The following is a 25,698-nucleotide window of genomic DNA, read 5'->3' on the forward strand; positions in this document are numbered from 1 at the left end:
CTGAAGAAAGGAACACAGAAATCTATAAAAATCACTAGCTTTTACAGTTATAACTTCACGGTTGTCAATGATGACAGGTGTCCCTAGGACAAGCTGGTCAGAATTGACAGCAGATCTATATACCAGTACTAGATTTTGTCACCTTTAACCTCTTTTCCTTGCAACACAAGACTAACTCATTTGGAAAGCACCTTGGAATCATATAAAGTCTCCATGGAAACTTTTGTATGCTTGACCCATTTACGTAAGACAGTACATGCTATCAACTGGTAGCATGTTTTAAAAATATATCTCATTAAAAAAGATCTTTGAAGGTTTAAGTGATCCAATGAGGAATCACACTTACTATATGACTTCCACGTCTGGTACAGATACTGACTTCTGCATTTTCCTAGGTAGCCTGAAGGGAACTTGCTAATGTCTTCCATATGGCAGGAGACTTTCCTGCCTACTTACTTCTTGTGGCTCTCAGAAAGTGGTATTTATTAACAGCAGATGAACTCAGCCAGATTTCAGAAGGCCACAGGTGGCCATCTGCAGGTCTTAAGCAGTTGTCTGGTATTTCAAGGATGGCTCTCAGGTCACGCCAAGACTATACAGGAGCAGCAAAAGAACCTGAAATCTCAGGAGCAAGTAAAATCAAGTCAATGTGTCTCATAAGATTGGCATCATCAGAGAGAGTTAAGATGCAGTTACATGCCTCACACTCACAGTAAGAGCTGTAGAGAACCATTAACAACTTCTGCCTGAGAACAACTCCCAGATCTCCGACATACGTACACTGCTGCCACCAGCCACATGAAGATTCTGCAAGTAGCTCCTGGGGTTGAAGAAGGCTGCCCATGTCTGTTAGAGACACAGCATGCAATTTCAACTATAGTGATTATGATAGTTATCAAGCATGTATTATAAAGCAATCTATTAACATATTGGCTTGCTTTCTGAAAGTGAACATATAAATGGCAATCATTGCATGTTCATCTGAGGTTGGTGAAGTGTGAGAATTCAGGAACCGTTTTTAAGTTCACATCAAACATAAGAAAAGGAAATTATTATTGCTAGACACCCTACAGTCCCAGCAATGAAATACTGAATCATTTATTGTAAAACAATATATGGGGGTGGGAAGAATTGAGGGCAAAATAAAGAGTGTGCCTTCTGTGCAGGGTCCTCAGACAGCATTATAAATTGAGACTGTGCATGGCTGTGTTAAACAGAACTAACACTTCACAGAGCAGAAATGGATTTTCTTAAGCAGTTTCCATATAATGGGCTTGATAGCTTTGAGAAATGCCTTTCCCTAATGGTCATTCTATTGATGTGGAGCCTAAAGACAATTTTTCTAATTAAGCAATAAATTACAGCTGTAGGAAAGTCTGGTAAGTCACTATTAGATCTGTGCAGAGCTCTGAACCTTCACATTGCTAAGGACATGGCAAGCCTCTTACCTAACTTCACTCAATTCCTGCTTCTCCATCTAGTTTTTCTTAGGGCTTTGAGATCAAAAAGCTCCCTTCAGACCTCACAATGTCACTCAAAAGGTAGGTCGTTTTGGCTCACAGATTATGTTTACCACAATAACTTTAATGGCTCCTTTCCCCTCCTAATTTTCCTTCATTTTCCCCACGAAGCTGAAAACCTCTTATTACAGTTTTGCACTGTGGGTTTTTTTTTTTGGTTTCTGTTTTTTCCTTTCTGAGGGGCTGGAGAAAGGCATTGTTGATATGCTGTCTTTCTTTGTGCTCAACAACTTGTAATATATGACAGATGTTTGATTCCTTCCATATCACTGGGAGGCAGCCAAAGGGCATACTCTAGATAGTCTCACTGAGAGCATACATTATAGGAAGGTAAATCTGACAGTTACACATATACTTTCAAAATGCTTTAACTGACAGAGGCAAGACCCAAAACTTGCTTCTAGATTTTCCATTGGAATGTCCCAGCAATCCTTTCTTCTGTAGCAAACCTGGAGCTAGCGGATGATTTTTATATCATTTCACCTTTTCCTTGGCATTGTAAGGGATTCTGAGATGTCTATATTTGAGGAAGAACAAATTAAAAAGCAATCTTCTCACCTAATAATACAGTTATTGGAAGCCAGTGCAGGAAGTTGATGGAAAGGAGCAAGGAACAATTGTTTTAATGGAGAACTATGGGGTAGCTTCTTCCTGAGAAAATTTCTTCCTTAACCTCATACAACTGGTTTGTAACTCTGGTAGAGGATTCATGCCCTCATGATGAAAACGACACACTACATAGTGACTAAAAATCCTCAACATCCACAAAATCTCTAGCCTGTTGAATCCTTCCTATGCTTCAGTGGCATCTTAACTACCTGAATAGAGAAATTACATCTTATACAGAACCATATTTCATGTCAAATTTGTTGTTCACTTACCATCAGAGAGGTTAAGCAGAAGCAACTCATTTACTCTGAAAACAGCCATTATTCTATGTATCTTTACCATATACTAACACCTCCTCAGGCTAGTATAGAGTCTTTATCTCCCTGAACATATTTATTTCCACACTTCTTTAAAGATGCAGAGGCCAGGTTTGACACAGGTATGCCATTGATTTCTCCAACAACATAACATGGTCATTTTTATTTTCTCTCACTTTTGCAAATTATTGTATTTGCATTTGTCATTAACACAAACGGCTTTGTCAGATGTTTTTCACGTGTTCAAACAAATTCAGAGCCTAATAATGCAGACGAATGATATGGATGATTCTTCTCGGCCTAAACACTACTCCTGTAAAAATGGACACTCCATCTCACCTTCCCATAAAGTCCCCTAGCTAAGTAGCTTTGCTGATGCTGCCCTGTCAACAAAACAGTTAGAAGGACCTCTGGAAATCCCTTGGTTTTACAATCCTAAAATATATTTATGAACAGAGGTATCATCATAGAACTCTCTTTCATTTTCCCTGCTTCCAATTCACAAGCATTTTGCCTGAAATTCCATTAGTATTCAAGTTTCCCTTAAAAATTGTAAAGTCTTTTTGAAATGGTGAATTGTACATAACCAACATCTAACTGTGTCACTGCTATAGTTGCAGAATATCAAAAGATGGGACAAAATACCACACAATTATCTGGAAAAACTATCCTAGTTCATTTTAAATTACACGCAAATTTCAATAGGCATCTCATACACAGGCAAGGTTTCCAAATCTGCAGTTCCATTTATCATTCTTTCTGCAGCAAGGTTGTACTCAATCTCATAGTTATGACAGAAGATTTAAAAATGTGTTTAGTGTAATGACTGTGTTTTTTTAAAAAAAATGAGAAAGCTAGCCTTTTCTCTTAAAGCTACGCTTTTCCATGCTCAGTCTGTACCTCATCTCTTCACTAAAACAGAAATTGTCCGACCTCAAAAGGCAGTACATGCCAGCAAGTTGTTATTACAGCGAGCGTGTCCCTCTGAGAACATATGAAAAAGAGACGAGGGAAACCTTGTCAGCCAGTAAAAATAAAAATAAACTCCCCGAACCAAATCTTAAACATAAGACACCAAGCACTGATAATGGGAAGCCTCTCCACAAGTAACTTTGGAAAAGAAAGGGAACCCAGTGAACAAACATCTGATGGAAACCATAGGATAACATTTGCGTATCAGGTGGCAGAAGTTCACAGGGCTTAGCTCCAATTCCTCAAGAAGTTTAAGAATTTGATTTGTGAATATCCAGTCACTAAAATAGCATCAAAGAATACATTCACTTACTCATTTAAGTGACTTCCAGTGTACCAAAGGATGCATGTAACCGGTATTTCTGAACATTAAAATATTGTGGCAAGCACGAAATCACAGCAGGCTTCACCGAGGAATCACTAGTGGATTAGCACAAATTTCAGAAACCAGGCTAATCCTCTTTTTTGCATGCTCTTCCAGCTATTTGAAAGTAATGAGCTATGGGCCAGTGCAATACTACGGTAGCGTTTAAAGTAATTAAACAAATATTGATACAATCAGATTAATTTCATTTAAGATTCTTTAATGTATATCCACTTCATCTTTCTAGACGTGATCCTCCCCCAGCAGAATATTAATAGCTTAGGAAGATATTGCAACCAGATTAAAAAAAAAATAATAGTTTCATGCTGAGGAGCTCTGCAATATCATATAGCCCTTTATGCAAACACAAAGCTAAACATAAATGTAAGAATAATACTTCTGTGTTCAGAAAAGCTGATTCCTGATGAGCTTCTAGAACTCCGTAGCAAATAATGAGAATCCTTCCTGAAGGGATTCCTGCCATCTAAAGATTTATTGTCACTTGAAAATAGTAGCTACAAAGCCAGGTAAGACTCTTTGCATAAAACAACTGAGGAAAAAAGTACTGTCGGTTTCCACAATACGCTGTTTTTGTAGTTTCTCTTCTGTCTCATCAAGTTGAAGATACTTGAAGACATTCTGCATTCAGGCTCAACCGTTCCCTTCAGAATAAGACAGAGATGAGAGGTGTACAATGAAGAATTTCTTGCCAACCTACATCCCGGCCCATCCTGAACTGCCAACAGCAGAGAAGCCATTAACTATGGATCTAGACTTTGCAGGATGTGCCTTAATAGAGTTCGAAAGGAATTGATGTAAAGGGAAATTTCCATTCCCTTATGGAAAACAAGATTCTTGTGAAAGGCCTACCCAGGGCACTTCTCAATCTAAGTAATTCTAAAGGAACTTCACCAATATGTACAGAATTAAATATCAATTGTATTTTCAATAGCTGCCTAAGGGATGCCTGAAACAGGCAGACAGAAAATTATATTAAAGAAGAAATCCAGACAGAGTTTTGCTGGTAACAGAGGATGAAGATTCTTCCATCAGTCAGCTGTTCTGCAAAGGATTGTCACAGGCCTGGCCACAGATCTTGGGCAGGTTAAAAAAAGCTCAGTTAACCTGCATTTTGAGCCTTAGATTTCAGGCAACCAATTCTGAAATGTTGGAAGGTGTTTTCAAAAAATAAAAATGAATTTTTGCCGTCTCAACTGGGTGGTGGCAACACGAAATGACTGTTTCAATTTTTGTATTTAAATAACATTTATGTCACCCCTAGGAATCTGCTTTAAAGCCCAAAGCCAACAATCAGAAGTTATTTGCATTAAACAAGCAATAAAGCACTTTCTGAATTGTATTTTTCTTAGAAACTGTGATGTATACTACAAGTGGTACACAGTAATCTTCTTGACTATGACATATTCAGCAGCACAGTTCTTAGTAAAAGAAGGGAGAAATTAGCAACCTGAAGAGCTGGAACAAAGAATTACGCCCATACCACAGCATAAATGCCCCAAACGGCTATCAGCGCGACCTCCAGTTTTACATGGTTAGGTCACAAATTGCACGTACTCCCCTCATTAGTCACTTAATGCTTAGAAATTTTCTCTCCTCTATTTTTTAAAGTCTTCCTTTGTGTGCTGGATAAGAACTCCATTTAAGCGATTTCTTTATTTTCTGGAGGCGGAACTTTTATGTAGGCTCAGAAGACCACAGCTGGCGACAGGAACAAGGAGCTGGTGTCTAAGCAGCTTTCAGAGACAAAGCATATACAAAAGAAATATGTTAAATAGGGCTCCAACATCTGAGCAGACTCCTGCGGCTCACCGAGGTGCCACCTGCGACGGGCACTGCAACACGCAACCGCAGATACGCTTCGAGCCTGTGGCCAACGGAAAGCAAATGTACTTTGGCCTTTCTTACTGGTGTTTGAGCCATCAGGTGGATCAACCACACTCAAAAGACTCATCGTTTCTCCTGTTCAGACACTCCGAGACAAGGATTCTTGCCAGCATTTCTACTGAATGTCTCTTTCTAGTTCTGAACTCACATACTTGATTCAAGCAATTCAACCTGAAAGCAATTACGGAAAATATTCAAGGACTCGGTTCTACAGAAGAATAAAATCACAAGACAAAGTCACAATTTAGGATGTTCGTGCAGAATGTTAAGCGATACCCCTCTTTTAAGCTATAGAGGAGGGAATTACTTCATCTAAATTACAATGAAACATGTAGAAATTGGAAATAAAAGTCCATTTAGGTGGCTTTGTGCTAAAATGCAAGAAAAATACAACTTGCTTAATAAGCTGCTGGTGCATTTGAAACTGAGCTTTATCATAATCTACATTAAAGACGCTTTTAGGGACAGCTCCATCATTTTAGTACCTTCAACACAAATGGATCAAGTCTTGCAGTGTTCCTTTGGCACAAAGGAGACAGAACTTTTATGTAGGCTCAGAGGAGCCGTTTCCAAGGAATGTTTGAAATGCAGGACTCTGACAGAGAAGGCAGACACTGCTGTTTGTGGGAGCACACGTTTACCCAGGTTCTTAAAGGGTGTGATGTTTTAGCATTTGAAGACCCTGCATATAACACTGGTAAGAAAAAGGGAAAATCTCTTCCCTCCCCATTCATACAGATATGTCAAGAGAAGCATGCTACATGTTATGTGATCCTTCCCTTGTGCTTTGTTTTGACACAAATCAGGAGATCAGCTCCCAGCATGCCCACCAAGAACTCCAGATCTGTCTTCTGCAGCTGTAACACTCCCCACATCAACACTGTTGGTGCCCAGCTCCAGGAAAGAGGTTTTCCCTTTGAACAAGGACAGGGAACTTGTGCCATATGGATGACCCAGAGTGCAAGTTAGCCAGCTCCTACAGCTCACTTTTGCCACCAGAGCCCTGAGCACCTTTCCAGTAAGCTTGCTGGACATGAGAGCTGGAGAGCCTGACCAGCAAAGCTGCATCACCAAAAAGCCCTGAGCACAGATCTGCTCACCAGACACCAAGGAGGGCTGCACAGCAACGTCCTGGGCTTGAAGGTAGAAATAGTAGCTGTGGTGTTGTCATTTCTTTTGCTGCTCCCTCTCCCTCTCTAACCACCTCAGGGAATTCTTACTCTCCTAAGGATCCTCCAGCACAAAGGCAAATGAAAAACACTTTCCAGGATTTTGAACAAATTGAACGTGTGTTTTCATACACGTTTTTCTGGAACCCTATTCATTTTTAAGATAGAAGGGATGAATTACTTTGTATATTTGGGGGCTACTGCTTAAAGGAATGGCAAAACACAGATGACAATTTTAAAACAGTGAGAGGTATGCCAAGTAGAAAAGTACTTCTATTGTAATAAAGAGCAATTTCAATACTCTAGCTGTAACGGGAAGTTCCTGGAACGCGGCTAAACTAAATTCTGCTTGGCTCAGAGCCATGCAAATATTTCTTTTCCACATTCCCATCAATTACAGAAGTACAGTAAATGTTTTTGTTCGTAAGTGCACTGTTGCAGGGGACACAAATAAGCCATTTTTCTTCCAGCGGTTGGAGCTAAGATTTCTAAAATACCGTATTACACATTTGGCAGGCTCAAAGCATGCTCCAATTTTTACATGTGTTGTGTTAGTAAGCCATGCCACTTGAATCGACTGAAAATGGGTAGAACAACTGCATGTCCTAACCAGACTACACATGCTCACGATGGTAACAGAGTTGGTTTTACTTCAGTGCTGGTATAAGTACTCACACTCGGGAGAGCAGTCATCAAGAGCAGAGAACAACTATTGTTAACTGTTTATGTACAAACAATAGCACATATGTACTGTGAAAAAACTGTCTGAATGAAAAATTACATTGCGTAAAGTCAGAGTTATCACTATAAATCCATGTTTTAGATGGATAATTTTATACTGAGACTTTATTAGGGAAAATAATAATCCTACTAAAAAAGAAAAGCTAATCAGAGGTATGCACATACTTTGCAGGCTTTTTAGAGTGAAATAGATCACCCTCACAAACACTGCCTTCCATCACTGACAGTCGATCAAAACGTAAAAGGACTACAGAAGTGCAATATACTCTCAATGCATATTAACTATAATCTGCCTGTACCATGTACGCTTATGTCTCCTCTTACAGAGGCCCCAAACTATAGCATGAGGTTGAATGTGAGTGTGTTTCTAAGGATAAAAAGAAAATCACCCATTTTCTGAAGCCTCCAGTCCCACGTGGGGTGTACAACACAGACACATCTGAATTGCAGGGGAGTGAGTTTCTATAACACTAGCGTGAAAAGTAAATGTCCTAGGGAATTAACCATTATCATTAAACATGATAAATTAACCTTGGAAACTATGTTTTCATGCTCAACTCTTTGACTCACATGACCATCTTAGAAAAGAAATGTAGGTATCTCACTGAGAGTTAAATATCACCTTATTCACATTCTGCCTAGTCTTACCACTCCTTTACACATAAGGTGTACCGGGAGTACCTGACCATACAAAGACAGCATCTAGCCAGATCCACCGGTAGAGATGTTGGGGAACACAGTTCCACTGTCTTCAAGGCACACTGGTAAACTCCAACAGCTGAGAAGCCTGACCTTATACATCAGCCTGCTAGTGGCAGGAGCTTTCTGACCAGCGCAAGGATGACTGCGACACAACTACAGCAATTACAAATTGTCAAATGTGAAATTACTAACATGCTGATCCAGGAAGACAGCCTGGTTTTGTGAGCAGCTTTATGCCGGATGGTAGGGAGGATCACATTTTATTCATTTAAATTAGATCTCAACTACAGTATCAAAAAATGAGGTAAAAGCATCCCCTCCGTAGTACAACACTCCTTTGCACTCCATCAACAGAAAAAGCTCTGCAGTGCTCTTGAGATCTGATCAGGAAGGAAAATATTCCGTCACTTCAGAAAAGACACCAGATCACATCCTCAATTAGGTATAAGCTTTCTTCAGAAAAGGAGAAATACCTGCTTTGCAGATGTTCTCCCACTCTTGGTGTTTTGAGAGCCTGTATCAACAGCTGTTCAACAATAACAGAAAGTGAAATAGCATGTTCTTATTCAGCATTTTGACCACTCTGCCAAAACGCCTTCTTGGGTTTGTGATTTTCTTCCCCTTCAATTCATTGTAAAAAAAAAAAAAATCTGCTCATAAAACACTGCTAAAGTCATCTTCATGGTTCAATACTTATCACAGTAAACTTGTCTTGAGTCTTCCCAGTGCCTCTCCTTCACCTTGACATTAGGTGCCAATTGTATCATAGCAAAAAACTTGACCAATTCCTATGTCCTGCTCTAGAATTTTAATAACTAACCTCAGTCAGTTGGTGTTTCCATTCTTTACGATATCTCCTTCTACATTAAACTACCCTTAGGTTTCTCGCATTTTCCTCCTTAGTCATGCAAAACATTCTCCCCTACATAATCTACACAGCTATTATCTTATATTTCTTCAAATGCCATCTTTAGTCTTATGTCTATCCATGGTTACGTCAGGATGATTGGAAAAGTGAAATTTCTGGCTTTTTCACTCCTTGTATTTTCTCCTTTTACATGTCTGTCGCTACCATTTGTCTGTGAACACGGAGTCCGACACCAAAAAAAAAAATTAAAAAAAAAAAAAAAAAAAAATCACACCATCAGTAAAGCTGTGCCAGGTCTTCACAAGACAGGCTTACTTATGCCAACGTTCACATCCTGTCTTTCTCTCAGTGTATGATTTACCCGATTTGTTCCCTAGGCTTTAAAACCTCTGGGGCAAGAACTATCATCTCTGCTTATATTATAGTTAGCACAATAAAGACTTAAAAATTGGTTAAAGATCTCAAATGTTACTACAGTATATTGCTTTTTGTACTGCCAGTTCTGTTAGAATTTATTGGCAATAGTTTACATGACAGAACTATGCACAGACCTTTATTCTACTATCATCTTTCATGTGGAAAGGCAACTATTGCCTCAAACCCCTCCTGCACACCCAAGTGAAGAAAGGTTTACTCCAACAAAGGGTGGTAAAATTCAGCCTTCCTTCTTCTCCACAGTGGAGCGGACAGCCAAGGCAGGGCAACCACTCTTTGTTGAATGCTGCAGAGTGGCAGTGCTAAGAGAGCTCAGAGTCACTTTTAAAGAAGTCTTAGTCTCCTACACTAGACAGTTGGGCTAGACTACTTACAACACAACCACAGTTTGGGCGCTGAAAGCACCAACACAGCCAGGCCACATGAGGTACTTCTGCTTCACTGTTCTTCCATTGCATGCCTAAAATTCAAGCAGCACAAAACCTCTGATCTCTGTTATGACAGTGCACAAAGAAAGTGGCTCTATCCCATTTTGACCCACCTTTCTGAGACAGGAGGAGTATAATATTTTCAGACAGAAGGACTACAACGTGTTACACTTTACAACAAGAGAGACTGTAGGAGAACATCATCATAGTCCCCTGGTTATAGATGACATATGAAAAAGCATATGGACTTACCGATAATTCTTTGATTAATTCTCTTAGCTCCCTGTGCCCGTGCTTCTCAGCGATACTTGCCGGATCATCTCCATATTTGTTGGTTATTTTGCAAGCCCGTGTGGCCTCAGGACAATTGAGTAGAAATGTTGCAAGGTTCTTCAATCCAAATCTGGCTGCACAGTGAAGCAGAGTAGGAAATTCTTCCAAACAGCTATCTGTATATGGAAATAAAGTTTTCATAAAGAACAGTTTTTCTTTTATAGAACACCTACTCTATTTTACAAAAAATCATTTGAATATTAGTGCTACGGCATCACAGTTATCAAACTGCCAATACAGAACTGACATGTAAAGAACAATTCCTCCAACTAACAGTTTTACAATTCACATATTTTAATAAAGGAGTCTTTAGTGTAACTGAGAAATCTCTTTTTTTTTTTTTTCTGACAGACGGATTTTGAAGTACTTCAGTTCTATTGAGCAGTAAGTTTTCTTGCAAGCGGAAGACAATTCTAGAGCCAAGATGTGTGTTTGCTTAGATGTACATTACTTAGTGCTTTAAGAATATTTCTAATTTGAGACATATGAATGAGACATTTTTATAGGTTTATGGTGCTATGTTTTCATATTAAAAGACATTTCTTAAAATTCACATGATTCCCAGAGACTTGCAAAAATGTGCTTATCCCTGTAATGAAAAAATCAGAGAATTTGAAGATGAATATATCAGATAATGTTTTTTAGGATTTATCTGAAATAGCACGATATTCATTTCTATCATAGACTATTTTTCACCTTGGAGAACTGAAGTCAGTTTATCATTTCAGCACAGTCCTGTATTCTAACTCACTCTAAGAGTGGCTACAAGTTACATACAACAGCAACGACAATTGGGGGGAAAAAAAAAAGAGAGATCAAGCATAACCAATACTTCCTTCTGCCTTCATACTCTACTTTCTAATCACTTGTGGTTTGTTGTGTAGTGATTTGTCTGTATATCAGCACGTAGTGTATCTATTTTCCAAGTAGGCATCCAGCCCTTCCCAGGCACCACCAAATTCTTGAACCCTCAGAGTCTTTCAGTGGTGCCTTTACTACCCACCGTGGAGAAGTGCTTTCTCTAATTTTTTTTAACTTGGCTCCTGCTAGGTTGAACCCATACTCCTTAATTCATCTTATTCTCCATCCCCATCTGCCCTCTCTGCGCTTCCAGTGATTTACTCATTCCCAGAATTTCTTTCTTGAAAAGCTCCAGTGTAATTATAGAGAGAATCATCTCCATCACCACTGCTCTTTTCCGAACCTTTTCCAGCTTTAATGTATCTCTATAGAGATGATGGAAGAAGAGCTGCACATGGTACTCAGCTTGCGGGTGAACATTATGCGTCGTCATAATTATGCCCTGTTTTGTTCTCTATTTCTTTTCTAATAATTCCTAGTATTTCATTTGGGTTTTGATCTGCTGCCTAGCAACAAGCTGATGTTATCACAGAACTGCGTCGTCTTATTCCTCAGTGGTAACAGCCTGCTTAAAGCCTCTCATTTTGTGTGACAACATACGACTGCTTTTTCCACTTGCATCACTTCATTTTTACCTACAACGAATATCATCTGACTTTTTACTGCATAATTACTAAATCTTGCAAGGCCTTACTCTCGATTTTTTTTCCCCAATTAGCCTCCTCCTTACTACCCTGAACACTTCATACCACTAGCATAAGTTTTTTCCAACTATCTGCCTCCTGGTGTTGGCAGGTTAGTCACCTACATTGAATCAATTACTGACTTGATCGGGCTTCCCGACTCTTGCAGAAAACTACAAGAAATATATAAAGCAAGACTTCATATTACAGAAAATTTATTTTATTACAATTTCTATTAATTTGTGTGGTAGAGACAACACATTAACCTGCATCTAGTTCTCAAGGTCCCAAGAGAAATTGGATTTTGGCATCACAGTTACACCTGCTAATACTACAGAACCAAAAACTTGCACTCTGCTGTTTGAAATTCAGCTATTCTACTTTTAAATTTCCTTAGAGCTCTTAATGAATACCAGCTAGTCCTGATAATTTCTTTGTGCTCAATCTGTCTGCTTTTGTCTGGAGTTGACGGAATCATGAAGTTATAGCAATCTCTTTCTATGTGTCTTCCAACCAGGACTACAGCCTGGGAATCTACACAGTTTCTTTTAGCTTTCTTGAGTTTTCTTTTATATTCTAGTCATGGGTTGTCCTACAGACTAGCCAGCACGTTTTCAGCCCTTCATATACTGGACAAAAGACTTAGCAGTAGTTATGACTCCTTTCAGAATTCTCTTAGCTGCCAGTCTTTAACAAACTTTCTCATTTTTACATTCTTCTACATATTAAAATTTGGCTTAGCAGTGGTGAATTTGTGTACCTTTTTCTTCCCCTCCCTTTTCTGATCCTACAGAATATTAATATGGGAGAGAGTAAAACCTCATCCCACCATTCAATATAAGGATTCAAGGAACAAGAACAGTTCTTGGAATAGGCATAGCAAAGCATTGATTGACTAGAAAAAATTGTTAGGGCAATCCTTGACTGCATTTTGGACAAAAAATATTCCACCACTCTCTCTTTCCAATATTGTTTTGACACAAGGTATTTGAGTGGGCTACATTTTAGTTGAAAGTCACAATAGCAATCCTAAATTGATTTTTAAATAAATTGAGTGTTGCTTGACTTTTATTTCCACCAGGCAACCAAAAATGCAACCAAGAAACTGTAAATACACAGTACCTGTGTAAATAAGTCACTTATTTTAGAAGCCTTGGCAGGCTGAGTTTCTATTGACTTGAACATGAGTTTTAACTTATATTCCTTTGTATTTGCAGTGTGCTTTAAAATCCTTTCAGCTACAATACAATCTTAAAATGGTATAGCAGGTAAAGTTTTTGAGAGAAGGTGCTGCACAACTTCTTTATTCCATATTGCTCGACATTATAACTGAAGTTGCACAAACTGGACTTAATTCTGTAATGAGAAGAACTATAAATTTTAGCCCAGAGCACAGCCATTTGACTTTTTATTTTTTGTCTACACTTTGCTAACTGCAGGGAAAAACTAACCCCATCCACAGACCATGGCAAATATATACCAATTTCAGGAGCTGTTACATGAGCAGTAAAAATGTGTGCAAGCAATTTTAAGGCTGGGACAACAGCATCACAGCTGCTTACTTTTACACATTACACAGAATTCTCTTAAACAAAAAAGAAAAGTGTCCAAGCCCAAGCTAATATCTTCAAAAAAAAAAAAAAAAATCCATAAATCACTGTCAAATTGCATTTCTTAATGCTTCTATCTTTCGCTATTTTTTTCATTTGAGACATTCAGCAATGAAATAGGTGTTGAGCAGTAATTTTAAAGAAGAGCAAACAGCATGAACTCTGATCAATGGTTTGCATCCTGTTAGCGGGCTCTAAAAAGTCAAAGAGAGTCAGCAAAACGAGTCTTTAACAAAGGATTAATACTATGCTCTAAAAACTACACCATGCTAATGAAACCTGAAACAATCAGTTACAGATGCAAAAAGGGAATCAACTCTATAAAACCAATGGACTGGATGCTACGATTTCTTCACAAATATTAAGAGAAAAAGAGGTGGTGGTATTCATAAGCCTGTTCTACACTTGTATCTAAGTTTTCAAAGTGACGCAAAACAGGCATCCCAGAACCAACTCCAAAATCCCTTCAGTTCCTTTGCTGTCGAGTTGGTTTTTTTTGGTCACCACTCAACTCCTCCCTAGCTAGGTTTGATATTCAAGCAGGACTGCTACACTTACATACTTTGAAACATTACAGGAGACTACATAATGAACAAATGAAATACTTCAGCCAGCCATGGAGGATGATAAAAATTAATAATACAATTTCCTAAAACAAAGATTTTTTTACATTACTCCATGCAGTAAGCAGAAAAACTTAGCAGGTATAGAAACTTTGACAGCAGCACTGCTAGTGAGATCTTTTACATAATACTTAAAAAAGACATTAAGTGAAATAAATGTTTTTAACACCACGTGAACAATATTAAAGCACTTTCACCAAGAATAGGAAATAGGAACAGTTCCATTTGTTTCTTATCTTGAGAATGAGTATTCAGATAAACCTGACCCGTACACCTTTACAACTACTGGGGTTACATGAGCTTTGTTATGGAATCATACAGCCTCAAAATGCTGGTTCTAGTTACGACTACGGCTGAAGGAGCCACTAAGGATGGTGCTCTTGCTACATACCAACCTACCCATCAGCAACGTGTGCAACAGTGAACAAAATTCCACACGTATGTGCAGATACAAGCAGGACTGCGTTTATTCAATAGCAGAGGTATTTCTTTTTTTTTTTTTTGTACAAGATCCAATGAGGTCTTTAGCTCAAAAGGCAATTTCCAAAAACGTTAATTTTAAACAACCATCAATGCTAGCATCACTACGGTATCTCTGAACAAAGAAGCTACAAGGATTACATTACTTTCTTGCGACCGTGTTAAATCTAAAGACTGAAATTAATTAATGAAGTGTTAATTCCGGGACACAAATCTTGCTCGAGACATACATCTACTGACAGTCATTACAAATAATTTCATCTTCCCTATCTTTTCACCGTATTTGCTTCAAAAATGAGCGTAAAAGGGAAAGTTCTGTTCACAGAGTAATTCAAATGACTTACTCTCACACTATGAGTTTCCACCTTGTGTTTAAAACAGGTGCAACAGACAAGAGTGCCATCAAAAGACCCCAAGTCCAAAGAGGACAAAACCCATAAATTGCATTGGGATTACAAAATTATTATAACCTATCTCCTAATTTCATTCAAGAGCTGGCTCTGCAACATCTATTGTTACAGATAAATTTAAATACTATGGCGAAATCCATTTCTATAATAAACATGGCTTTATTATCTTTAGATAAGTGAATAACTGACCCTTGAATTTAAAGTCTTAGTATTACAACAGTGATGGCATAATGGCAATTTTAACAGGAATTGAATAATCTGAGGAAAAAAAATAAAAATCACATTATTGGTGTACTGTTATTACAAGTAATACAGAATAGAATTGGCTGCCTGAAATATTTTGTATTGCTAAATAAGTATTTTGTGCTTTCTATGACTGGATTTTTCTAGCCATGAGCATTCCATGAAATTAAACATAGTTCCTTTTTAGTAAGGTAATTGTATCAACGCACCCTTCTTCCCATCACAGATTCAGCAAAACAAGGTATTGACATAACACTGTATTTTTGCCAGGTCATGCAACATAATATAGAGTAGCCCTGTTAGCCAGTGGACATCATCATAAAACACAATATACAGCCACATTCAAAAGTTTCAAGTCCTTCCCTTCAGACATCACTGAACTTCTTGGTGCTTCTACTCTGCTCGAAATGCACAGAGCCCAAAGACCTATTTTCTTGTCCAAATGAACACAGGACTCATACAATAGGGCAGTTACACAGACACTTGCTAGAAAAAAGCATACCAGATGAGCACACATGGCTTCTGGGGCTTCCTACTGTACAGATGCATTAAAACTGAAAAACTATCTGAAATTAGCTGACTCCTGTCACACAAGTCACACAGAATGTTAGGGATTGGAAGGGACCTCAAAGGATCATCTAGTCCAATCCCCCTGCCAGAGCAGGACCACCTAGATCAGATCACACAAGAACGTGTCCAGGCGGGTTTTGAACATCTCCAGAGAAGGAGACTCCACAACCTCTCTGGGCAGCCTGTTCCAGTGTTGTTACCCTTACTGGGAAGAAGTTCTTCCTCATGTTTAAGCAGAACCTCCTATGTTCCAGCTTATATCCATTTCCCCTTATGAAAGTCCTACCACCCTAAGCTGGTGATCTAAAACTCACCATCATGCTCTCCTCAGCCAGGTGTCCTTACTCTCCCATGAACAACCGAAACCTCTTCTCTGTTGGCTTCTAACTCAGGTGACCACCTGGGGAGATTCCTCTAAGGAATCCAAACATTGTTGAACTGCAACATCATACTATTGCCAGTATCTTACCTTGGATTTCAGCTGCTTTCTTTTGGGCATGATAATATTCCACCTCCAGCCTAGGCTGGGTACTGACAAGGTTGGGATTAGTAGTAGAGAAAGCTCTCTTCAGACTTCTTTTCCCCTTCCCTCAAGAAACTAATGCTGGGCATAAGATTGATCCAGTTGCTGCTGCAGAGTTGGAGATTCAGCAACAAACAATGTAAGAGAATAAAGCTTACAGCCACAACTGCTGTTTCTGCATTCCAGTCAGCCATAAACAGTTTCAGACATCAAACTGTACCAGTTCCTCCCCCAGATGGTTCATATATACCACATGGTGGGGAGGGAGGGAGCCACACAAAGAGCAGAAACTTGTGGGGAAAGCATGTGTGGGGCTTTGTCTATTGGTTCTGGGCTTTGAGATTCCATTTCATTTAATTATGACAACACTTTCGGACTACAAGAGTGTTTTCAGGTTCAAGAGAGACAGATATGCACTGTTTATCCTTTGGTTATGAAGGCCACCAGCTGGGATTAGGAGGCTCCTGACTTATCATCTTGCCCCTTCATCCACTAAATGCCTCGTAACCACATCTTTTCCAGGTATCAATATATGGTGGTATAATGATAAAATACAGCAAATAAGCAAGCCCTCAATCCGCAGCAACCCTCATGCCACTACAGCACCACCAGCCTTACTGTCAGAGAGGACCTCCACATCTTGTTTAGTATTGCGCAGGATCAGTTGCCCGTTAGAGCAGACACATGCAAAGGCTTTGAGTGGTTCAAATGAACAGACTTGATTTCTTCTGGCTATGAAACGAGAGAGTTGAGAGACTTGGAGCTGTTCAGTCTGGAGAAGAGAAGGCTCTGGGGTGATCTTATCACAGCCTTCCAGTACTTAAAGGGGGCCTACAGGAAAGCTGGAGAGGGACTTTTTACAAGGGCGTGTACTGATAAGACAAGGGGCAATGGCTTTAAACTGAAAGAGGGCAGATTTAGATTAGATATAAGGAAGAAATTTTTCACTCTGAGGGTGGTGAGGCACTGGCACAGGTTGCCCAGAGAAGTTGTAGATGCCCCATCCCTGGAAGTGTTCCAGGCCAGGCTGGATGAGGCTTTGGGCAACCTGGTGTAGTGGAGGGTGTCCCTGCCCATGGCAGGGGGGTTGGAACTAGATGATTTTTGAGGTCCCTTCCATCCCAAACCATTCTGATTCTATGAAACAGAAACCTGGTGCCCTCAAGTTGTGACACACAGCAAAAAGTTACTGTGAGGACCATCAGATGACTATACTGAGATCCACTGATTTAAGAAAAGCTTTTAACACTGTGATCTGAAAAGCCTTTTCAGGCAACACAACTGGCAGCCCCCTGCACTTCCACAAAGTAGGATGCAATCTTCACAGGCCAAACTTCCCAAGTCTTGCCGACAGAAGACTCTGAACTACTGAACTGATTGAGGCCACCCTGGTACGATTGCTCTCTTCATAAACGCTATCCCAACAGTTGCAACGGCTGCTGTTCCTTCAGCAACCTCAGTAACACTTCAATCCACGTTCCTGTGTGCAGCTGTGGCAACAGCAGTCATTCTCTGCCCTGTACAAGCTGTCACCCATGCTGTGACAGGAAGACAACGTTATTGGACTTGACCTCTCAGAAATTCCTTCCCTAAATACATATTTAATTAATTTAAAAAAAAATAGTAAGCTTCATTAATCTCTTTGAGATCATTAACCCTACTGATCTTTCTTTTTGTCCTCATTCTGAAAAGAGCCACCACTAAGTGTTTAAATCCCTCCCAAGTCACCTGACAAAGGTGAAGAAGTTATCCCTTTCCTACAGGTTCTACAGCAAAAGTCAATGACAACATTGTCAAAATAACAAAGAATAACCCACTGCAAGATCTATTTATGTTTGTTTTTTTAAAAAAATCATAATTGTTCACTTAATTGCCAACTCACGAAATTCAGTGAGCTCTTACGACAAATTAGATGTTCTACTGCAATGACATTTCCACCATACTGTGTTTAACTGCTTTCACTGAAGTTTTGCATTATACACAGTAGCAAGATGCTGTAATTATTTGAAAGCACACATGCTTCTGGCAGAAAACACCATTCTTGAGTTTGCAAGTCAGTCACGCTGAATTGGGAAAAATTGCTGGAACTATCATCAGCTGTGAAACTGAAACAACTGATACGTTTCAGGTGAATATATGGAACTGAACTGCAGCAGTAATTATGGGGGTAACCACAAGTCAACAGCTTTTACTCAGTAGCAGTCCTTTCATGAAGAATGTTAGCAGAGAAAAGCTGTCGCTGTCTGACAGCTACACTAAGAACTAGTTAGCTGGTGATCATAAGCAGGAAGGAAAGGTTAAAGATATTTCACTTTCTCTTTAAGTGCATTAAGGTGGCTTCTTCAACTTACAACTAACTTTGAGGCCAGTGCTGCTTGCTTTTAATTAAAGTTTTAGTTGAGATATACAAGGAATTGCTGCTTTATATGTTTTGTCCTGTCACAATGCCTTCTCTTCTCTGCAGAGGATTCTGCAAGACCTCAGCTATAAAACAGAGCATAAAATCTAATATTACTGTATTGTAGCACTGTCTTAGCCTGTGGGAATTTTCATAAAATTGCTGTAATCAAGTAGGACAGTCTACAGTGATAATTCTGCAGATCTTAGAAGAGATCCTTCTTTTTATTTCCCAAATTATTGACACAGGACATGACTTTTTTTTTCCTGGTAGCAATTTAAATGGACACTTAAAATGACTTCTACAGTGTCAATATCAATTAAACCAAAGAAATACTTCAAGCCTCATATGTTTCTTCTCCCGCAGTCTATCTTTTCTCCCATTGTTTTGCTAGCAGCTGAAAAAACAGACTATTTCTTCTTTTGAGATGGATGTTCCAGCTTGAAAAAAAGAATTAAGAGAAATCAGGATAAGACTTGTCAAGTTGCTAGTAGTGTTAGGAGACAAAAAGTAGCATTTTCTACAAAAAGAGTAAATTCAGGACTTATCATAAGCCTTAATGTTTGAGTTTAATCAGAGCAACAGTAACAGATAACTTGTAAAAAAAAGGAAAATTCATTAATAGTGGAAAAAGAAACAGGCTTTCCTCCAGTAAATTGCCCTCTCTTGGAGAGGAATCAATGCACCAAGAACTCCCAAACCTGAGGATTTAAGAGCAGAATCAGAGCTTCCCAAGCTCAAGAACAATTTTGAAATATGAGTTTGGATTTGTTAGTATGTTTTGACTGGATTCTATTACCAGAATATAAAGAAATGACATACAAGGTACCCTGAAATTAGTTTGGTACAGAATGTACAATATTCAGACCAGTACCTCCAGCTTTAGTTACATGCTTCCACAAGGGATGGAGGACACCACCACTAAAAATCCCAGACATGCCTTGGCTCTGTCTTTCAGTTAATGCTGTTATTAAACCCAGTGTTTTTCCAATGGTTTCTATTCAGTCTGCCTTTAGCTTTCTCATCTGATTGGGCTTCCAGTATTCCCCTTCAGAGACTGCAGAATAATCTCTCTAAATATCACTTATTACAAAAACATTTTCCCCTTTGATAAATTGAATACAAGTCTTGATCTTATTTCTTCTATACTGCTAGTAGGTAATATCCATGTATAATCCGAAATATATTTTGACAGTATTCAGACACTTTTATCTTCTTTAGAAGATACATAAAACATATTGTACAACAATAACAAAAAAGCAATTAAAACCAAAAAAAGGTACAGTTCAGGTCTGAAGCGTGCACTTTATTTCTGACAAGCTTTTACATATACAGTAATTCCAACAATGTTTTCCTGGTAAAGACTCCTGATCTACTTTTGGGTTATTATAATAACTATTAAAACAGGATACTTCATCGAAAGCAAGCAACTGAAACCCATCTTATGCATGGCAAAATACATTCCAATGGCTACGATTGGAAACCATGGTTTGTAAGAAAATCAGCACAAATTTCTATTTTCACCATTTTCAATTGCAGCCTTTCATAAATTAATTTATTTTTAATAATACTGACAAACTTAAGAGGAGGTCAAATAACAATTAAAGACAGAGCCATCATGGCCTCCATTTAGGCAGAGATGCAATTTCCTTCCAGCATGTAGTTCAACAAGTGAGATCCCACAGAGCAAGGATATTACATGTTAAAGTGCTTGCAAGGCTATAGCCCTCGGTTTTCATATTGCAAGAAACTTCACATAGTCTGATTTGCTGCTCAAACAATTCTCCTTGCTTAGACAGCATGAGATTCAAATTTCCAGAACACATTTATGACACATGGCATCTTTTGAAAAACTTCCTTTATCAGAAACCATTATATCCAATGATACACTTATCCTAAGCAGGTAAAGGTGTTCTGCTAGATATTATGGTAACATAATAAATTTATCAGGACATCTTGCTTTTTTAGTTAGTATTTAAAAGAAATAGGGAGACTGAAAATATCCCAGCTGAGCCTGCTCCAGGGAAATAACAACAGATGATTTTACCCTAAGCACATTTATAGGCATGCTTGCATATACATATGTTAGTATAGAGACCGGTAATCACACACGTTTATGAGACCTGGTTATACTGAGATAATAGACCAGCTATAACAGACCAGTCAATCAGAAAAGATCATATTAAACAAGCAACAACACATAAGGCCTGTCATCAGGTGCTCAAAGTCTCCAACTTAATTTGAATAAATGGAAACTGGAAGACAAGCAAACAGCCTCAGGGTTTGCAATAAAAAAATACTATAAATCAGCACTGGTGAGGCTGCACCTTGAATACTGTATTCAGTTTTGGGCCCCTCACTACAGGAAAGACATTGAGGTGCTGGAGCGTGCCCAGAGAAGGGTAACGAAGCTGATGAAGGGTCTGGAGCACAAGTCTTATGAGGAGCAGCTGAGGGAACTGGGGTTGTTTAGCCTGGAGGAAAGGAGGCTGAGGGGACACATTATAGCTCACTACTACCTGAAAGAGAGTTGTAGCCAGGTGGGTATTAGTCTCTTCTCCCAAGTGACAAGTTATAGGATGAGAGAAAACAGCCTCAAGTGGTACCAGGGGAGGTTTAGATTGGATGCGAGGAAAAATTTCATCACCAAAAAGGTTGTCAAGCATTGGAACAGGTTGCCCAGGGAAGTGGTATAAGCTTCTCTTATCTACACCTCACTTTGTAAAATTGATCTCCTGTAGTCATGCCAATGACTGAACTCACGAAACAGTGTCCAAAGGATAAGGTTTAAAAAGGTTTAAACTTTTTTTAGTGTTTAGGTTGAAAGGAGTGCATCTTTACTTTGAAAGCATGTAGCTTCCAAGGAGTGCTTCTACCTTTGGGTAGAAGCAATATTATTAAGCTAGAGCTATTACACCCGGACTGGAAAGCCAAAAGATTAAGTACAGTTCATTAGACGCCAGATGCACAAAAAACTCACTCCAGTTTTTTGAGGAAAATTACATATTCAAAGCTGCACGATCCAAGCATTTGATACTAAGTCTTATCAGAGGCTGTCTTTATTGAGTTCAATGGGTTTTGAAGCCTTTAGAAGCCAAGTTTGGAAGTGGGCAGGAATCCTATAGAACCACATACAGGTAGTCACTGAGAAGTATATCTGTGTTTTGACTTATTGACATGCCTCTATTTTAACCAAGTATGTCTCAATGCAAAGCATGTGTTCCCCCTAGAAACAGGCAACTGGATTTCTAGCCTAAGTTAGCCTTATTTTGACCATTAGGGAAAAGCAGCACATACAGAAATTATGAAACTAGGGCTGATTCATCTGCCTGTTCAGAGACACAAGAAAAATTCATCTCAGTGCTATAGAGTTTTTTGTCCAAAAGCTTCATATCCTTCCCAGAAGTATTTAATTAGTTTTCACTCTTTGACATTTTCTCTTTGGAAAAAAAAGTAGTACTTGGAATAAAATGTTATAAAACCAGCTAAACAAGAAGATGCTAGTCCTCTATTAGGTCTGGTATGTCTAATGCCTGTTTGGGATGCTCTTATAGGGGGTCAAAGATGTGGGTTTACATATCTTTCAGGCATAAGAGGAATCAGAGCTAGGTCTCTCACATTCCAAATGCCTCCAGCTCTGCAACCACATCTCTCATGAAGAATCTAGGTACCTAACTTTGTACTTGTTGCACCATACATCATCTCAGTTAATTTTAAGAAGGTCGTTACTTGGCTCAAGCTCACAAGCAGTCAACTTGCTCTTGAACTACACAGGGTTTTTAGGGAGGGACTGCAGGTTGGTAAGCATTATTCTCAATATTCAAAATCATGCCCAGCTCTAAATAGTTACTAGAAAAGAAGAAAATCTTTCGTCCATGAGAACTAAGGTTCCACATTGGGAATGACTCTCTAATGTGTCCTACATACCCTCGTCCTGCAGTCTTACATAGGAAAATGTCACAGACAGGTGCCTCACTTAACATCCTTCTTGTTTGCTTCCACTAACCTAGACTCACACGTAAGCACATATTTAGAATACAAGTGGAATCATGTTTATCTAGTACAGAAGAATGAATTCCATCATCAAAGAAACCATGCTGAAAAGGAAAGGAAGTGTGACATTGATCACAGTAGAGCTACCTTCAAAACTTGTTGTATTTGGCTATGAAAAGTAAGCATTATGTTGTACTTAGTGTAGTGTATTTTCTCTCAAAACCATAGTCCAAGTACACAAAACATGAGCCAGTTGACAACTCAAACTCTTAAGTATTTCAAAAGGGAAATACCTTGTCTTGGCCTTTGTTTTTCCCCCTGAAGTTCCTTAGAAAAGCTGAGGTCTAACACACACATGAAATAACATCATAACAATGTTTTCAAAACAGTAAATAATCACACTCTTGGTTTATTGTAAATCAGTTTGAATCCTTAATTAGTGGTTTGGGAATTCAACCAGGACCTTCCATTTGGTTCTAAACAGTAGCTTCTGTGGATACACCACTGAATTGTGCATAAAGCATGTCTACTTTATAGACAAGTCCTATTTTAATTCAATCAGATGCCTTTTTTAATTGAAAATAATATAATTATCTTTTGGCCAGAAGTAACGGAAAATATTAAAAGCACAGGTACTAAAGTGAAAAGTTTAGTGCTGTTTTAAGTTCAAAAGCCATCCATTCTCTTGAGAGAAATTTTTCTTATTTTCTTTTTACATCACCAAACTCTGAGAAAGTGAAGTATAAATTGTATTGTAGAATAGCAATTAGCAAAAAATATATAATGTACAGGCATCTCCTCATGTCTTTTATTACCTGTTTTCACCATAAATATAAATTTGCTCAGCTGTAAAGCTGTCAATTTGCAGTTGATCCAAAGCTGATCAAACATCCAGACAAGCATAAATACACAGTACTGAGTCATGAAGTAATGATCTACAGAATTCTCTTCCCTATTTTTCCTGCTTATGTTGTCTTTATTGTGCATTCCTACACTTCACTGGTGGCTTTAAATATTTAAAGACTGTCTTATTAACATTTATAAGTAATAACCATAGCATCAGTAATAAAAATCAATGCATACAAGAAGTGACTCACTAGCTTGTTGATGGCACTCTTCTTCACTTTGGAATGGATTAAATTCATAAGTAGATATTTCGCTTTTTAATAACATAGTCAGAACATTGTCCAGCTTCTCTACAGAAGAAAATTTTAAAACCTGTTTAAAAGAAAAAAAGACAACTAAATAAATCAGTGCATTTGTTGCATATGTATTTTTAACTTTATGCTCAGAGTGCTAGTGAATCAAATTATTTAAAACAGATAAACTCACTCTTAGTAAGAGCAGCATAGTTTTTGAAAGCTACAGAAGAGATATTCTAATATAGAAGGATCACGATAACATGATCCAACTGAAGAGAAATAGGTATTATAAGTTATAAAGTTCAGCCATGACTAAAAACTTCTGGATGAAGGGTAAGGACAGGAAGACTGGTGTTTATCGAGTCTCGATTTAGCTATAACAATGCAGTGTAATAACCAGAAATTGTTCCGACAGTTGCGAGGTGCTAATAAATCCAAGGCCTTAGTATAGAAATAATTCAGGGTAAATTTAAAGACTACAGTAGCTCTTTGTTACCCAAACACCTTAACATTAAAATTCCTTACTTTGCTAGGTAGGAAACAGCTTCAGTTCCATCAGCCAAGGCATAATATCGCTGAGAGATAAAGAAACTGGTAGCAACCAGTTAGACTAGCTTCTTATTAAATACACAGTCTTTAGACAAGGGAAATCCTTCATGACTGCCATAAGATCTTTTTTTGATTGCCTCTGTCTGGCCAGAAGGCCAAGATCTATTCCTAATGACTCTCAAAGTAGCCATAATTCAGCGTTTCTCTGCTTGGTGTGACAAGCAAAGCATGACTACAGAGATCTGAACAGTAAGGATGTTTTACACCGAGTACTACGGCACAAGTCCTGTCTGTGCTGCACGGGGCACCAAAAGGAGCTCAGCCCCAGCAGAGGAGCACTCAGGAGGAGCTGGTTTATTCTGCTCAGGTGTCAGCAGCCCTGCATTAAAGTTTGCCTTCCCATAGCTGAACCGTTTCTGGTATGGACAATTCTGGGATCACTAACGAGGAGTTATCTGCAGACACTTAGCATATAAACTTAAGAAGAAACTTTGTGACTGAGCTGCTGAGGAGAAAAGGACAGAGGAGTCTACTGATGAAACAAAGTTTAATTCCTAAGTCTGTTGTTAGAAGTGAATAAGAAAGTAAAGTGTGATGTGATCACAAAATGTTGAGTACACAGGCACGATGTAATTTTTATCTGAGTCTTACAGGAATGACTCAGAATTTGAAAACAAGTTCGTGCAGGTAGAGAGCTACCAGTAATAAAAGATTACTGTTTATTTTTGTCAGAATTAATACTGGCCCTTCCAATATTGATTATGAGACATAAACCCCATTATATTTCTTTCCATAATTCACCCTTTCTGAACTGTCACATTACATTCTCTGTATTTGTTATTCAACAATTATAAATACTTAATTTAGTCTTCAATAACCAAAGCAATAAGCATTGGAAAAAAAAAAAATAGACTCCCCCGTAGAAAAAAAATCTTTAAGGCTTGTTCTAGAATAAAGATGTAACCAGAGTACTAGACTTACAGTTTGAACTGGGAAAGGATATGCAAAAACTCCCAAATATCTATCAAAAAACTCCTATTAACATAAACTGCATCATATTTAAAAATTATTAAGAGGAATAGTATTAAAATTCATCTAGGAAACCATACTATTATCTCATATTCCAAGTAGGTCTTCTTAGATATGGTATCATCATCGGTACTACCTTAACAGAGTTCAATTTCGAATAGGACAAAAATAAATAATAACACAGGAACTAGCTCAGAGGAGTATATTTGCAGAAATGCCAC

The 25,698-nt window shown here is 38.4% G+C and overlaps 1 protein-coding gene across 1 annotated transcript in view; it reads right to left on the bottom strand.

Annotated features, from left to right (window-relative positions):
• Positions 1-25,698, bottom strand: part of BANK1 (B cell scaffold protein with ankyrin repeats 1) — a 129,969-nt gene that overhangs the window by 70,837 nt on the left and 33,434 nt on the right. Inside the window, exons 6-7 of the mRNA XM_086612191.1 lie at positions 23,855-23,975; positions 10,283-10,479 (exon numbers count right to left, since the gene is read on the bottom strand). Coding sequence (XP_086468317.1) covers positions 10,283-10,479; positions 23,855-23,975 — 318 coding nt within the window. The remainder of the gene's footprint in view (positions 1-10,282; positions 10,480-23,854; positions 23,976-25,698) is intronic.

This window comes from Tauraco erythrolophus, chromosome 5 (genome assembly GCF_009769465.1).
Source record: "Tauraco erythrolophus isolate bTauEry1 chromosome 5, bTauEry1.pri, whole genome shotgun sequence".
In the NCBI taxonomy this organism is placed as follows: Eukaryota; Metazoa; Chordata; class Aves; order Musophagiformes; family Musophagidae; genus Tauraco; species Tauraco erythrolophus.